Genomic DNA, 16,594 nt, shown 5'->3' on the forward strand with positions numbered 1-16,594 from the left:
ATTCCACCCCGCATATATTTCCCTCCATTTTAACCGTCGTCGATTTAAAATGTTGCGACGGTTTTAGTAACGGTTTTTACTAAAACCGTCGCCATTTTCAAAAAAATTCAATCCCGTCTATTTTTCCCTCTATTTTCTTCCACCACTCTCTATAAATACATACAAATTCTCTCCAATTTCTTCCACTTCACTTCACAACAATTAAAATTTTTTCTCACTTACACAATTTTACAACTTCACAACACTTAAAATTTTTATCACTTACACGATTTTACAATTTCACAACACTTAAAATTTTTATTTCTTACACGATTTTACCACTTTACAATACTTAAAATTTTTATCTCTTACACAGATTTATTAAATTTTTTATATTTTACCGCACCAATTCATAACACAGATTTATTAATTTTTTTTTTTATTTTACCTAACATATTAGCGACGGCACTCATATGAACCCCGTCGCTAAGTAGCTTCGGGGTTTGATATAAATTCCGTCGCACACTAGCGACGGTGTTTAACATGACTTCCGTCGCAAAATAGCGACGGTTTGTAACATGGTTTCCGTCGCAAAATAGCGACGGGTTTTAACATGAATTCCGTCGCTAAATAATAATTAAGAGGAAGTTATATAATATACTACTTCATTATTCACTATAATCGATGAAGTAAAACACATTTATTACTTCGACACCGGTCCAATTCTGGACCAGTTTTCCTCCCAAAACCGGCCAAAAGACTTCGGTATTTTCAATACTACAACTTCGGGTATTATGCGAAGTAAAAGGTACATCTATTACTTCACGTCCATATACTTCGGCACTTAAGTACCCTATTACTTCAGATATTATCTGAAGTAAAAAGTGATTTTTGGCATAGTGATAATTTTAAAGAGTAGGAATGACTAAATTAAATTTGAGTACTTCTCCTATTAGATCGTCTGATTGATATGAGAAATGTCGACCTGATTTATATGCATACTGAAAACTAATATTTTTACATAAAAAAGATATTTTTCATTGACATGGTAGAATAAAATATGTATCTCATAAAATTGAACCGCGATTCGATCTCATAAAAAATTTTATGATTAAATTTTAGGTAACAAAAAAACTATACATAACATCGAAAAATTCACATTTTTTAGTGAAAAGGAAAAAGGAAAATGAAAAAAGAAAGAAGAAAAATTCAATTTCTCAAGTGTGGCCTGTTCCCTACGTACAGACACAGACCACAAAACGAGTCAAAATAATAGGTACAATTAATTGTTGGCTGGAGAAGAAAGCAAGGTCGTGACCTAGTTATGTGCTTACATGGTGTATAATTAAGCCAAGTAAACAAGAAAATATTTTATATACAATATTTTTATGGAAATTAAGTTTCAATTACATATATATATATATATATATATATATATATATATATATATATATATATATATATATATCACTATGTGAACCGTCTCACGGATACTAATCTGTGAGACGGGTCAACCTTACTCATATTCACAATAAAAAGTAATATTTTTAGCATAAAAAATTATACTTTTCCATGGATGATCCAAATAAAAGATCCGTCTCACAAATTTGACCCGTGAGACTGTCTCGCACAAATTTTTGTCATTACATAAATATAATTAATATTCTCGATCGATCCTGTATATGGACAAGCTAAGTTTGACCCAAGAGAAAAAAACATGGACATTTTGGGATGTAATAAATGAGAAAGGAAGCTGTACAAGTTAGAATACAAATTTTACCTACCTATTTAATATGCCAAGTTTTTGTCCAGGATATTCATCTGGTATTTAAATTATATGATTTAAAAAGAAGGATGATAACAACACATTTTTATACATGTAATTTTGATATTTCGAACACGAATGAACATGTCACAAGAATTTAATATTTTCCACAATATGTTCGTGCTTGACGATAAAATAACTGTCAAACAAATGTATCCTAACTTCAAGGAAACAACAAATTTGTTCTCATTAATTAAACCGAATCATGGTGTTAGTAAAGGAAATTACAAATAACTGTGTTGTTCAAACACAAGGGTTCTTCCCATGAATTCAAGTTCCCAGGAACACATTTGTGCACTTTTTATTTGAACCCTGTGGTCTGTCTACATAATTTCATTCAAAAAGTCATTAATATTTTTATCACTATTTCTACGTAATTTCATTCAAAAAATCTCAAATTTAGGTGCACATTCTGTTTCTCCTTTAAAAAAAAGCAGATTTACTGAGAACACTCTTTATGTTTTTGTGTCACTGATTAGCAATGGGCTGATAAATTAGAGCTTGTACCATATCAAAATTTATATTCAAGTAATTAGTAAATCATTAATTTTTTTAAAGCAACGCATAACATTTCATCAACTGAGAATCATATATACAATTATATCCTTTGTGCAAAATAGAGGAATCAAGTCTCAGAAATCAAGAATAAAATTTTTTTTTTTTTGAGCAAATCAAGAGTAAATTTTAGTCACTGGAAAAATGGTGTTAATTTTCCACATTGACGTTAGGCTTTTGAATTTTACCTTGATTATTGAATTATAATGCAAGCAAATTAAACAAAGTCGATGATTAGGTGCCATGTTTTGTTCTGGTAAACAAGTTCAACTCCATCGCAATGTACGTTCATGGAATCTGTAAATGAAAAATAATTTTGAATTGGCAGAAATGACACTATAATAATATTAAAAGAAATCTGATTTCGAAGTGGTGAACAAGATGCGACAATCTTGAATATAAATATAAAAAAATCTACAGTTTTTACTCTCATAAATATTAAACTTTACCCATCAACTACTTCATCAATAGCACCCTCCCTTCGATCTAAGAAAAATTATCCATGGAAACATACACTCACTCACCTCAGCTGAATGAGAAGCAAAAGGGGCAGAGTTACATTAAAATTTACAAAAAAATCAGTTATACAGCACACAACCATAAAAAAACTTCATCACAGTTACCATACATACACTGGATTTCAAATTCTTATGGCATAATCACAATATTGATGCATAGATCACTTATAAAAAGCTTGCATTGTTCATCGTAAATGACCAACTGATTATGTAAACATGAATTCAATCTTTTAAGTTACGCTGCCAGAGCCGAGCTGTCATGCATCTTTGGCTGCAAAAGAGAAACAGCATGTTACAGTTGATCATCCGTCTCTTAAAGCTAAGGTAATTAAAATCTGCAGGGAAAATAAAAGGTTTTGAAAGTTATCATGAAAGACCGAAGCTTCATGGTCCACCTGACACCGTTGAATCATTCCGTTGTATATTTTTTCTTTTATGGAACATTAAGGATGCAAAGGTGTGAGATGGAAAATGACTAATCCAGTTGATCCGAGTTCAATATAGAATTTCCTTCAAAACAAGAGCAATGAAACTCACCAGTAACATCTTATCCATATGCCATCTAAACAGCATATATACGTATAACCTGATCGATCTTGGAACGACATACAGGGCAGCCCCATTTCTTGGCCTTAATTTCAATCAAACAAGACATGCACCCAGCCATGTGCCCACACGGGACACAAGCTCCCTCCAGTGGAGCGTCTAGGCATATTGTACAAGATGAAGAAACCACACCATTTTCATACATTTCACCTGTACTAACAGAAATGGAATGCCCAGATGGTGGAGATAAATCGACAGGGCTTGTGTCGATTGAATCAATTGAGGGATAGTGAATCGGGCCAGCATCTACAGATTCATCAGCATGTGGAGCCGACGGGACAGAGACTGGAGGAGGATTTTCGAGGGCCGGTGTAACCGTAGAAACCTCAAGTTTGCTTCCGGTAGTATCGTGGCTAGAAGATGCCCCATCATAGTGGTTTTCTTGATGGTTGGAGGTGTTCATGGGATTGATCGAACTTGTTGAAGCATCTGGTTGAGATGGTGTGTAAGATGCTATATGTGGCTGACTTTCAATCGTAGCAGACTGAAGGGAGGCATTAATTGCCATAGCAATTTCTTCATCTTCTGAAGTTGCTGGGGCGGTTGCCGGGGCATTAAGGATGGGATTGTTGAAAGGAAATGATGTATGCATCACCTGATTTCAAGCCAGCAAACGATTAAAACAATTTGCTATCTTGAATGCTAAGAAGCCCCCAAACTAATAAATAATAAAAATAAATTAAGTCATTTGCTGACATGTATCGAGTCACTTGTTCTAAAGCATGAGAGCAAATGTTACAGAAAAATTATGAAGTAAAGGTTGTGTGTTCCACCTGTGGAATTCCTTTGCATGCGTTACAAAAACGCTGCAATTGTTGTTTCTCACTTTCTAGAGCAGGTGCCAGTTTAATTCGTGTACCTACGGAACAAGAAAACACAAATGACTTACACAGTCAAAATAATTTTATTTAGTCTTATTTACATGTCAAGCACAATTAACACGTCGATAACAATCATTGCTTCTCTTTGTGTACATTCTTAAGTTATCAAGAATAATGAAGTATAGTGTGAAGCATATTCTAGCAGAAAGTGAATAAACAGCCAATAGCAACTTGAATGTGGAAAGTTGCTTGGTTCGACTTCATTTAATGGATTTTCAATTAAATAAGAACTGTAAAACATGAATGTATCAATTTGATTCAATTTACTTAACGTGAAAATATCACGATCCTAAGAATGAACTTGAGAACTGACTTTTTGATAGATCAGATATTATTGCTGCTGGATCTGGCAGGTTGAAATTTGGTTCGTCCAGATTGGCCTTCCAGAGTGGAAAAATTGTCCTTGTTTGGGCATCCTGATCAACATTGTGGCAGTTACATGAGTCAAACTCAGAGACTCTCAAAAGTCTGCTTCCTTATACGAAAAGAGATTTTGATTTTCAGAAGGCATCTAAAACAGAAAAATACATCATAACCAGTCTGATGGCAAGTATATCATATCCACGGTTGATACATGTAAAGCGAGAGATCAGAAAATGCCCAAACCCAAAGAAAGGTAGTAAAAAAATAATGTTCGCTTGGAAAAGCAAAAGACATAAAGGCACCTGATTAGTAGCATATATGGCAAGCTCCAACTTGAGAGGCTTTCTAAGATTACGGGAACCACAAGGTAAAATAACCACCCACCTGCAAAAGATAAGAGGAAAGCATCACGGTTCTTGCATCAAGTGAAGTACACTAGACAAACCAAGTTTCAAAAATAGATAAGAAAAATCCAGTACTTTTCCTAACTCTAAAACGTAAAAATGAGGGAACAATATATGGTTGCTACTTACTAGTTTAACTAGCTTTAAACAGAACCCTTTAGCTAATAAGATACGGAATTGTGAAACATATTTACCGCAAGAAACATTCAAAGTAAACAGCAAAAAATAACATTGATAATGACATTCTACCCACACTTTTCTTGAAAGCAACTGAGGTGCAAACCGTTCCAGAATGCCAGGTCCATAAAGCTCTCGCAGCCAACCAGAGAATAAGCAAACATGCCCCTACACAGCAAAACAGGAAAAAGTAGAACTAGTATAAATAGTTCATACTATACATAAAACCAAACGTAGCAAAAACAATGCACTAAACCAATGATCAGTGGGTAGATATACCTCGATTGTTCGTACGACATTGCTATACCCTTTGGCTCTTGCAACATCAAGTGGTGTTTGACAGTCATCATTAATTAGAAGTGCATTTGCTGAAGTTTCAGGCAACATCTAATCAAACAAACAAGGTATTAAATTTAAACAAAGTGTCCGCATGGTGAAAGGGTACACAAACCTCCGTGTGAAAGAAGCAACTTCACGGTGTGTTCCAGGCCCCTTTTTGCAGCATGATGTAATGGAGTTCCTGCATGACGGCCTTCAAAGAAAAGCAACTTAGCATAAGAAATAACACAAAACAACAACGCTACACCAAGTGCTCGCAAAACCATAAGATTTCACAAGACACGCATCAAATGAGAAAGAGTGTAGCAAAGCCAGACACAAAACAATATTCGTTGAGACTGAAATGCATATCAGATGCATCTAGAAAGCACATATTAACTCGGCATCTCAATGGTATATAATAAACACCTATAAGAAGGGAGAACAAGTGGTATGTGATCATGAGTCACTTCAACATAAGTGTTCATATCCAGTTTCACTCCATCAGAAAATATATATCCAATGAGCAAACACATAGCTGACTTACATACAAATACAATCATTTCTTGGTAACAAGTAAGCAACTAAAGTCACTATATTAGAACTGCCTAACGAAAGGTATTTCTCTTTATCTATATACCACCGCACCTTCTGGCAGTCAACTCAAAGGAGCAGTGCATTAATAAGAGGAAAATACCAAATGAACTAAATGTTTGGCAAATTAAAATAACAAAAAACAAGTTTTTTCTTTTACCTGGGCGATAAGCATTTACATTTGCACCCAGTTCAATCAAAGTTTTTGCTACATTGTAAAGCTCTGGATTCATGCAAGCCACAACAAGTGGAGTCTTCCCTTCACTATCAATCCACTGTAACAGGCCAAACCACCATTTTAGCCCATATGACAAGAACCCAAAGCTTCAAAACATTTTAACACCGGCAATTAAAAGATTGTGCTATGCAATCACCAGCCACGGTAGATATGCGAATCAATTTATGGCTCAGCGTTCTTCGAGAACAATACAATGAGATACATATTAGTTCAAGAATCTTTGCGTGCTTGACACAAACATTAATACAATCATATCGCTAGTTTGCACCAAAAAAAATTCTGACATGCATATGATTAATCATAAAACACATGAGCAACCATGTGTACGCACAGAGTTCAACAGGATAATTCAGACATGCATATGATTTAAAAACGAATTCAACACCGAAATCACAGGATAATTCCCAGCGTACGCACAAATTATCTGGCACCGACGAGTAATTTAAGAAGTGAATAAAGTTGTAAAATTCAAAAGTGTTAATTATACATAAAATTAGGAAGCCCGTGTACATAAAAGAAGCAGAGATTATGTTTTAATCCATATATTTTCCATAATTGATATGGGCAGCACCTGAAAATTGAAACTTTAACAACAGAAGCATCAATAACGCTAATCAAACGAATTCAGAATAAAAAAAATTAAGTGGTACATACCTCCAGGCCAGCTCCTTCGGTTCGAAGAGATTTGATGCCTTCAATATTTCCATAACTCACTTGCCTATACAACAACTCATCTTTCGATTGCTGTTGCCCCATTATTTAAAGATCAAATTTTTGAAAAAGGGAAAAAAATAGAATGGATATTCCCCAATTTCAACCAGATTTTCGGGGCAGCTAAGCGGAGCACAAAAAGAAATTTTTGTGAGATGCTTGGCTCCGTCTGAGAAATGGAACCTTGTGGCCTTCTAAAATCTAAATAATGGGATTGCTTAATCAGGAATGCTTTTACCAACTGTCTTTTATTCATGAAAAAATTAGTTCAAATATTTGTGGCAAAAAATAACTTCGAATTTTTATTTTATATATAAAACTAATCAATTTTGATGTTACTGAAGTCTGAGATGATAACCGAGAGGCTCATTTGGAGAGCTAGGATCGGAATTTCGAAATCTGGAAGCACAGACAAAAATGTTAGAAGGGGCCGAAAAATTGTTCCGACATAGCTTCTCTGACGTTCAAATCAGATAATAGAAAATAGAAAGAATATTGAGTGTGTAGAGTAAGAGACTATATAAATGAATAAATAATGAATGTAACATGGTATTTATAGGAGAAGAATAAAGTTCTCATTTGACAGGTCTAAATTCTCATAATCTCGGACAAGATTAGATTAACATTTTTGGGCTACCCGTTATGTCTGAGTAGAAGCTCTCTTAGGCAGGAGCCAGTCTACAGTCTGGACCTTGTGGGAGCTCGACCGAGACATTTCCAACCAACACGTTACCATAATCTGGGAGGTTGGCTCGGTTCGCGATGGGAGGTCGGCCACCTCTTTCTGATTGACGAGATTACGGGCGTTTGGGAGGTCGGCCTAGATGACTTCCCGGATCACCTCCCACCAGCTTCGTGTGAATGAGATGACCTTCTGATGAACTCTGTCATGAAGATGACCTTCCGAAACTTTCTGAATACTTTTTTGGGCTTTCGAGAGTGGGCCGAGCTTATCCCCGGTGTATCATTAGTCCCTCCTTTCAAGTCGAGCTGACATCGTAGACCAGAAGCTCGTGGTGGTTCGAGCTCTCGATGGCCCATGGGATGTCCTGAAATAGGTCAAGAGCCCGACCAAACATTAAATAATAATCCGGCGAAGTCATACTGAGAGAGGTCGGTCGGGCTCTGGGAGCTCGACCAAACACTTAATGGATAATAACTCGAGGAGGTCATACTGAGATAGGTCGGCTGGTCTCTGGGAGCTCGGCCCAATACTCAATGAATAATAATACAAGGAGCTGAAAACTTAATGAATAATAACTCGAGGAGGTCATACTGAGAGAGGTCGATCGGGCTTTGGGAGCTCGACCCAACACTTAATGAAATATAACCCGATGAGATCATACTGAAAGAGGTCGGCCGGGCTCTGGCAGCTCGGCCCAACACTTAATTAATAATAATGCGAAGAGATCATACTGAGAGAGCTCGGCCCAACACTTGGTAAATAATAATGTAAAGATTCGGTTGAGCTGAGTTCGGGTGAACCTTATATAAGCCTGACATAATCGTGACGAGATGAGCTCCCACCAGTTTCGTTGGAATGATGTGACCTCTTGACGAGCTCTGTCATAAAGATGACCTTCGGGACTTTCTGAATAACTTTGTGTGTTTTACCTTATTGGGCTTTTGAGAGTGGACCAAGCCTATCCCTTGAGGTATCATATTTATTTCAATATATAAATCTACGAAACTCTCTCATAAAAACTTAATAGAAAAAAATTAAATTATGATCGAATTTTATAACTAGTCATTTTGTGTGTGTATATATATTAAAAAAATGGCTAACATAAACTTTATGTGAAGGATATTAAAGATAATTTAAAATACAAATATAAATATAAATTAGCATCAAAATTTTATTTCATGTTGAAGGATTGTGAGTTTGAGATTTTCAATACTCGTAGAATTTTGAGTAAAAATTTGGATTTAAAAAAAATCCCTTGGTATGTCCTAATATTTGTGTAAAAACTGACAAGATTACTTTTAAAAAATATTATACTAAAATTAAAATAATAGAAATAAGTAGTATCCACAAACATCATTGAAATATGTTTCAATCTACAAACAAAATTAGGAAAAAAAACCTATAAATAATTATCATAGAAAATTAAACACGAAATTCAAAAAATATTATTACTATTATCATTTGTTACCTTATATCATGATCATTCATCATGCATTTTTGCTAGTAAAATAACAAAATGGTTGCATCTTAAAGCACGTTCGACCCCAAGATTTTTGTTTGCCGACTCCTTGCGTCAAATGATGTCGTATTTGTATTTTTAATTAACTGTTCTGATCGTCAGAACTCATTCAATCGTTTATAAAAATAAAGACCACACCTCTTTAGACGGCGACTAAATGAGCTAAATATACAGGGAAGTCATTAAGCATGCCATAATGACGTCAATAATATTTAAAAAAAAAACCATGACTAGTTATTGTTATGCTTTGGAATGTCAAACAATATAACTTTTTTTTACTCTTTATAAAATGGGACTGTTTTCTAGTGAAAACTGTCTTCCTTCTGCCCCCCTCGCAATTCAATACCTTTCATTTGGTTTAATCGCTTTCTGATCTCGCAATCACCTATGGCGAAGGAACCAGTTCGTGTTCTCGTCACCGGCGCCGCAGGTACAACTTCACGCGATGCATCATGTCTATCCTTTTAATTTGATCCCTTTTTTTGTTTATCATTTATTGATCAATATTTCTTTTACTGATCGTTTTCTTCTCGTTTCTACCAATGTTTTTTTTATAGCAGTGTCTGATGAAAAAGTTTTCTCTTGATCATTTAAAGTGCTTTGTGGCTAGATCAATTTATTAGAAAAAATACGCACACATTTGAATTCCTTGAGGATCATGCGAAAAAAGTTATCTTTATTGTTTTTTTTTAACACGTATTCAATAATTATAAGTGTTCTAATTGATTTGAGCCATTACTCGGTTTTTTTTTATCTGAATCTCATTTGTTCATTTTATCATAAATGCTTCATCTTTTTCTTTCAAATTCAAATTCACGGACTGGATCACACCCCCATGGACAACCTTGATCTATATATATATATATATATATATATATATTCTTGATTATGATTGGGTATTAATTATGGGGAGAGTCTTTGCCTGTTTTTACAGGGCAAATTGGATATGCCTTGGTTCCTATGATTGCCAGGGGTGTTATGTTAGGTCCTGACCAGCCTGTTATTCTCCACATGTTGGATATTCCACCTGCCGCTGAGGCACTTAATGGAGTTAAGATGGAATTGGTGGATGCTGCATTCCCCCTTTTGAAAGGTTGGTTCTTTTGCTTCCTTTGTCAAGGTTACGGTTTTATTCTTTTGACTTATGGTATACACATGAGATAAAAATAGACCTTCTTTCATACCTATCCATTGTTTTGAATCAGGCGTTGTTGCTACAACTGATGTTGTTGAAGCTTGCACCGGTGTCAGTGTTGCAGTAATGGTTGGCGGATTCCCTAGGAAAGAGGGTATGGAGAGGAAAGATGTTATGTCGAAAAATGTCTCCATCTATAAGGCCCAAGCATCCGCTCTTGAGAAGCATGCTGCCGCTAACTGCAAGGTGATTTTTCTAGAACATCGTTATTTCAAGTTGATTGGGTATATCGAGACCTTAATTTGTCACCTCAAAATATATCTTTGTCGGACGCATATTTTCTGAGGAAAAAGATTGATCGTAAGTATTTGTGGCTATCATTCCAGGTTTTGGTTGTTGCCAATCCTGCCAATACCAATGCATTGATTCTAAAGGAATTTGCACCGTCTATCCCGGAGAAGAACATTACTTGCTTTACTAGATTAGACCATAACCGTGCTCTCGGACAGGTTTCCGAGAGATTGAATGTCCAAGTGTCTGATGTTAAGAATGTCATTATCTGGGGAAATCACTCCTCAACACAGTATCCTGATGTCAACCATGCATCTGTCAAAACAGCAGCTGGCGAGAAGCCCGTCCGTACTCTTGTTGCTGATGTTGAGTGGTATATAAGTTCCATTAGGTGTTGAAATTGTGAAGCCATTATTCAAATACAATTGGAATTCAACTTTATTTTTACCTTGGGGATTTTTTCTTAAATTTCTATTTGTTAGGTTGAAGACGGGTTTCATTACAACTGTTCAGCAGCGTGGCGCAGCAATAATAAAAGCTAGAAAGTTTTCTAGTGCACTTTCTGCTGCTAGTTCGGCTTGTGACCACATTCGTGATTGGGTCCTCGGGACTCCGGAGGTCAGCCTTTTTTTTGGCCATTTATTTTGAGGTCTCCATTTTGTTCAAGGTTGCTTATAATGATGGATGAATGTTTAATTGGGTTTTGTTTCGTGTTCTTTTGATATATAATGTCACACGATTCCAGGGTACTTGGGTGTCTATGGGTGTATACTCTGATGGCTCGTATAACGTCCCAGCAGGGCTCATCTATTCATTCCCAGTTACTTGCAAAAATGGTGAATGGAGTATCGTTCAAGGTGAGACTATATATGAAACAACGTTAAAATAAGGTACTCAGATGCATGCATGGCATGATTTTAGTTTCGGGTGGTAATTGAGTTGACCCTGTTACAGGACTTGCCATCGATGCATTTTCGAGAAAGAAACTGGATTCGACTGCTCAAGAGCTGAGCGAGGAAAAAGCTTTGGCATACTCGTGCCTCTCTTAATCTCCTTCCTGTTGCGTAGCGTTAGCAATTGGTGCTACTCATTTTTCCATTTTGTGGCAATATAAGCATGTCAGTCAGCATTTCTAAATAAATGCATCGTTAAAGGACTAAAGATGGAGACGCTGTATCCATCCATCTTCATTCCAATGCGCTTTATTTTTTTAAGAATTTCGCCTATATTGATATGAAATGAAATGGCGTCTTCTAGAACAGTGTCCAATTAAAACTAGTTTATAAAGTTTCGAATGCTCGTGTAATAAATAATAAACAATGCCACAACCTTAATTTTTCAGCCTACCTTTTGATGTTGACAGGTATATATCGTTTTTTATTCATGTTTTAAGGTAATACATCAAAAAATGCATTAAATACCTTTTTGAAACGTAAAATTTGGTCCTTCTACTTGTTTTGTTTGGGCCACGTGTTATCCAGGCAAAAAATGGAGATGCGTCAGCTTCGTTATATTCTCAAAAGACTAAGGGTATATTTGGTAGTTTACAAACTGAGCGTGACGTACGTATCTGATAGTAATAGAATCCAACTGTAAAATATAGTTGGATTGCTTTGTGGGATCTTGAGGCAGCTGTCAGCTGACAACATACTCAAAGCTTTGAGAAGAGAGTTTCTACCATCTATTTATATTAGCTTTACGTTTAGGTTGCGTTTGGTTGGAAGATAAAGAAAATGATTGTGATAGGATTGTAATATATGATGTAAGATAATATTATGTTTGGTAAGATTTTTAAGTGTAGGATAATTTTGAATTTTTTGATGAAAAGACGAAATTGCCCTTCCTCTTCGCGACGGCGACAGTGGCGGCCGGCGGAAATGGTCGACCGGAAAAGGTCAGCAGGTGAGACGGCCGGAAACTTATCGACGGATTCTCAAAAATCGTCGCTCATAGCGACGGTTTTTGAGAAACCGTCGCCGATCTTGTTTTGAATTATTTTAATTACTAAAAATTAGACATTTAGCGACGTTTTTTAAACACACCGTCGCTAATTGCGACGTTTTCTAAACAAACCGTCGCTAATAGCGACGGTGTTTTGACAAACCTTTCTATACAAACCGTCGCTAATAGCGACGGTTTTTTGACAAACCGTCGCTAACCTCGCCGCGGTCGGTCCGTCTGTGGTTGGCCGGCGACGGTCGTGGAGGCGGCGGTCGGTGGCGGGAAATGGTGGTGAGTTTGAATTTAGGAGAAGGGTAAAATCGGAAAAATAGGAGGTATTAAGAGTGGGATAAATAATCCTAGGGGTGAGGAGATATTATTTTAACCTACCTAATATAACCTAATCATACCTAGGAGGGATAAGGTAGGTTTATTTAAAATTGAACCAAACACTTGATTGGGCCGGATAAATTAGTCTATCACTCCTAATCCCTCGAACCAAACGGGGTGTTAATATATAATTGTAATGTAATAGATAAAATTTATCTTATTTACATAACTCACCATATATTGTTCATTAATTAACATCAGCGAAATTAATTTTGAATGGATGCCGATTCTATTTATAATTCAAGTGAACAATAATAATCGTGACATAAAAAATAATATTTTTAATGCGTTTAGTTGAGTTCAATATTTTTCTTTACAAAATTAACACAAGAAACAATATCATATGAATTTTGTGATAATATTTTGTATTGAAGAACCAAAAAGTTTTGTAATTTTTATCATGGAAGATATGGATAACGGATATATTTGGGATATAATAATTATCCAACAGAGAAAGATCGAAATATGTTGATATATTAAATAAATATAATTATCGGTTAAGGAAGCAAACATCGTTGTTTGAGATATGTTCAGATCCCCCTCGTCCTGGGATTTTTTGTTTAAAAAAAAACTCCTGAACAAGAGATCCTTCTCTCCAAAATTGCACACGTGTCAACTCGTGATTGGGTCTCCTTGTACCAGAATATCGCAACCTCAAAAATTCCAGCCATCACTTTATAAATATACACACCCATGCCATTGTCGTCGTTTTCCGAGAGGGGAAGAAAATAATCAGCGGCAATGAGTGAAGCGCTAAAGAGAAACTACAGAGTAGGCGAGGAGATTGGTCGGGGAAGATACGGCGCCGTATTCATGTGCCACTCCCTCGATACTGCAGATTGCTTCGCCGTCAAGTCCATAGAGAAGCGCCTCATCCAAAACGACGCCATCGATACCCTGTGTTTATTCAATGAGGCCAAGCTCACGAGCCTCGTCTCCGATCATAAGAATGTGTTGGGGATTTTTGATGTTTACGAAGATGATGAGTTTCTCCATATGGTGCTGGAGTACTGCGGGTCCACGGATCTCTATCAAAGGATCACGGCCCGACTCGCCTTCACTGAACTGGAGTCCCACCGAGTCATGGTAGGTTTTATTTTCCAAGGACTAGGATTTATTCTGGGAGAATGCAATAATACTTCTTTTTGTGGGGACATATTTGATTATTTAGTCGAGAAAGTGTTAGAATTCGCAGTTTTTGATAACATTCTACAAATCTTGGGTTGGATCTTTGCGTTTGTTTGGGGTGCTAGACTGGAAGTGGAAACAACAATTTATAAGTTATCCATGACTTCACTTTTAATTGACTATTCGATGAAAATAGTACACTTCGTGATCTCTCTTCAAATTATGCTTTTGCCCTTCGATTTTATTTATTTTACTTATGTGTGCTTGTCTTGTGAACAGAAGTTTTCGTGGCTTTTATTTTGCTTCCTTCTGTTTTCAGTTTTGTGTTAAATTCTTATTCTGTGGTCAATATCTGTTTCCCGAGGGAAATATGTGTGCAAGAAAATCAATTAATAAACCGAAGCATTTGGATATTTCATCCCTATATTTGGCTTGCTAGACATAACTCGTTCAAATTCTATCATTTTGACGAGGAGCGAAAAATGTATTATGATGGCCACCACAATTTGATATTTTTCAGGTACCACTAATGGAAGCCATATCTCACTGCCACAGCCGCGGTGTAGCCCACCGAGACATCAAGCCAGAAAACATTCTCTTCAACAGCTATAACGAGCTCAAGCTGGCGGACTTTGGCTCAGCTGAATACTTCCACAGTGGGGGACTAATGTCTGGCATTGTTGGGACACCGTACTATGTCGCCCCTGAGGTGGTGTCTGGCCGGGAGTACAATGAAAAGGTCGATATATGGAGTGCAGGTGTCATATTGTACATAATGTTATCCGGGATCCCTCCCTTTTACGGGGATTCTGTGACAGAGATCTTTGAGTCTGTGCTGAGGGCGAATTTGAGATACCCTAAGAGTAATTTCGGCTCAGCTTCTTGTGAAGTGAAAGATTTGATGAGACGGATGCTCTGTAAGGACGTGTCTCGAAGGTTCTCGGCTGAACAAGTGCTAGGTATGTGATTCTTGTTTTTGTGTATGTTCTTGACTTGTGTTTCAATGTGGCTTCTTAGCTTGTAGAATTGCACAGAAGAATGTTATTTCTCATTGCATGCGGTATGTTTGGAAAATTTGAGCAAGTTATGAAATTAACTATAAATTTTGGTGATGCACCAACGGATATTCAGCTTCAACAGCATTTAAAACAACACAAGTTTAGTCTAAACCAGTTAGGCTTCGAGGCAAATTGCTAGGGGCGCCTCTTCGCTTGTTTCTTCTATACTGTATAAAATTCTTTAACGTGGAGAGCCATTCGGTGATTTGTGGTTAAGATTTATCCTTTAGGCCAAACGGAACAAAATTCAGCTAGCCCTCTTGATCCACTAGGCCCCTTCTCTACTAATCATTTCAAGAGCTTGTTAAACTTGATTGTTTGTCTTATATCCACTGCTGAAGATTGGATACGCCAAAACTTTGCTTTTTTCGAAGTCTTGTCGATTTTTTTTTTTGCATATTTTAATTAGCTTCAGAAAATTGAGTAACTTGACAAATCTTTTGCAGCACATCCATGGATGACAAGCAGCAGAGTCTCCTGAACAGAGTGCTGCTATCTAACATGAGAAGATGCTTTCAAGTCTTCCAAATATCAGACAAGCCTATAATATATTATATATATATAGCTCTAAATTGTAGGAGCCTTTGTTAATAGACGTAGATAGTTTTACTCTTTGCTCGAGGAGTAGAGCACAAATTTTTGCACGAGTAACCTCGTGATATATATACTACACTTGCTGTGAATCCATTTTGTCTCTCTCTTTCTATCGAGTTATGTTAGTTTCCAAAATATTGCAGTTTCGATCATTCATTATAATGCACTTAGATAATAAATGGTTATTTAATTAGTCGAATTAATTTTAACATGGAAAGTTTTATCTTTTTGAGATATCCTCCGTATTCAAGAAAGAATTCGATTATAATTAATTCATGATTGTCAAATCTCTTTAATTGTAAAATTCAAAATCTAATAAATACCAAGTTATTTTAAAATTAATGTGCGGGGGATGAATATGCATTGATGAAATTAAGTAAAATTATTGTTGATATATATATCAACGACAAAATGAATATGTAGAAAAGAAAGTCCATCAAGCTTAACAACTGATTCCAATAACTTTTACGCAAATTTTTTTGTGCGATCATATCACAAGTTAATTTTGTGATACGAATCTTCTATTTCAGTTATTTTTTTATATCAAAAATATTATTTATTATTGTAAATATGTGTATAGTGTTAAGATTGGAACTTGTACCTAACTCAACCCCAAAAGCTAGCTCAAGGGAGGAGGATTGTCCAATCCCATATATATCACTCAAAGGTTATTTATCCAATCGA

At 36.1% G+C, this 16,594-nt stretch overlaps 3 protein-coding genes across 4 annotated transcripts; 2 read left to right on the top strand and 1 right to left on the bottom strand.

Annotated features, from left to right (window-relative positions):
- Positions 1-2,893: 2,893 nt before the first annotated feature.
- LOC140835188 (putative E3 ubiquitin-protein ligase XBAT35) lies at positions 2,894-7,384 on the bottom strand. 2 transcript variants are annotated; one of them, XR_012118857.1, is made up of 10 exons: positions 7,113-7,384; positions 6,381-6,495; positions 5,760-5,840; positions 5,588-5,676; positions 5,385-5,476; positions 5,030-5,111; positions 4,678-4,780; positions 4,257-4,342; positions 3,273-4,078; positions 2,894-3,148 (listed from the first exon to the last, which is right to left on the bottom strand). XR_012118857.1 is itself a non-coding variant. In XM_073200625.1 (10 exons), exons 1-9 carry the CDS (start codon positions 7,212-7,214, stop codon positions 3,440-3,442), a joined length of 1,389 nt encoding a protein of 462 aa, XP_073056726.1. In that variant the 5' UTR covers positions 7,215-7,384; the 3' UTR covers positions 2,894-3,148; positions 3,415-3,439. The 2 variants fall into 2 exon arrangements, 1 of the variants encoding a protein (XP_073056726.1); XM_073200625.1 differs by having other exon boundaries at positions 3,415-4,078.
- Positions 7,385-9,668: 2,284 nt separating this feature from the next.
- Positions 9,669-12,058, top strand: LOC140835187 (malate dehydrogenase-like). Its single transcript, XM_073200624.1, has 7 exons — positions 9,669-9,803; positions 10,308-10,466; positions 10,579-10,754; positions 10,895-11,172; positions 11,282-11,417; positions 11,545-11,656; positions 11,754-12,058. Exons 1-7 carry the CDS (start codon positions 9,761-9,763, stop codon positions 11,846-11,848), a joined length of 999 nt encoding a protein of 332 aa, XP_073056725.1. The 5' UTR covers positions 9,669-9,760; the 3' UTR covers positions 11,849-12,058.
- Positions 12,059-13,687: 1,629 nt separating this feature from the next.
- Positions 13,688-16,042, top strand: LOC140833635 (phosphoenolpyruvate carboxylase kinase 1-like). The gene is made up of 3 exons (XM_073197963.1): positions 13,688-14,216; positions 14,779-15,217; positions 15,763-16,042. Exons 1-3 carry the CDS (start codon positions 13,872-13,874, stop codon positions 15,795-15,797), a joined length of 819 nt encoding a protein of 272 aa, XP_073054064.1. The 5' UTR covers positions 13,688-13,871; the 3' UTR covers positions 15,798-16,042.
- Positions 16,043-16,594: the final 552 nt, after the last annotated feature.

The sequence above is a fragment of the Primulina eburnea genome, chromosome 6 (genome assembly GCF_022965805.1).
Source record: "Primulina eburnea isolate SZY01 chromosome 6, ASM2296580v1, whole genome shotgun sequence".
NCBI classification, from domain to species: Eukaryota; Viridiplantae; Streptophyta; class Magnoliopsida; order Lamiales; family Gesneriaceae; genus Primulina; species Primulina eburnea.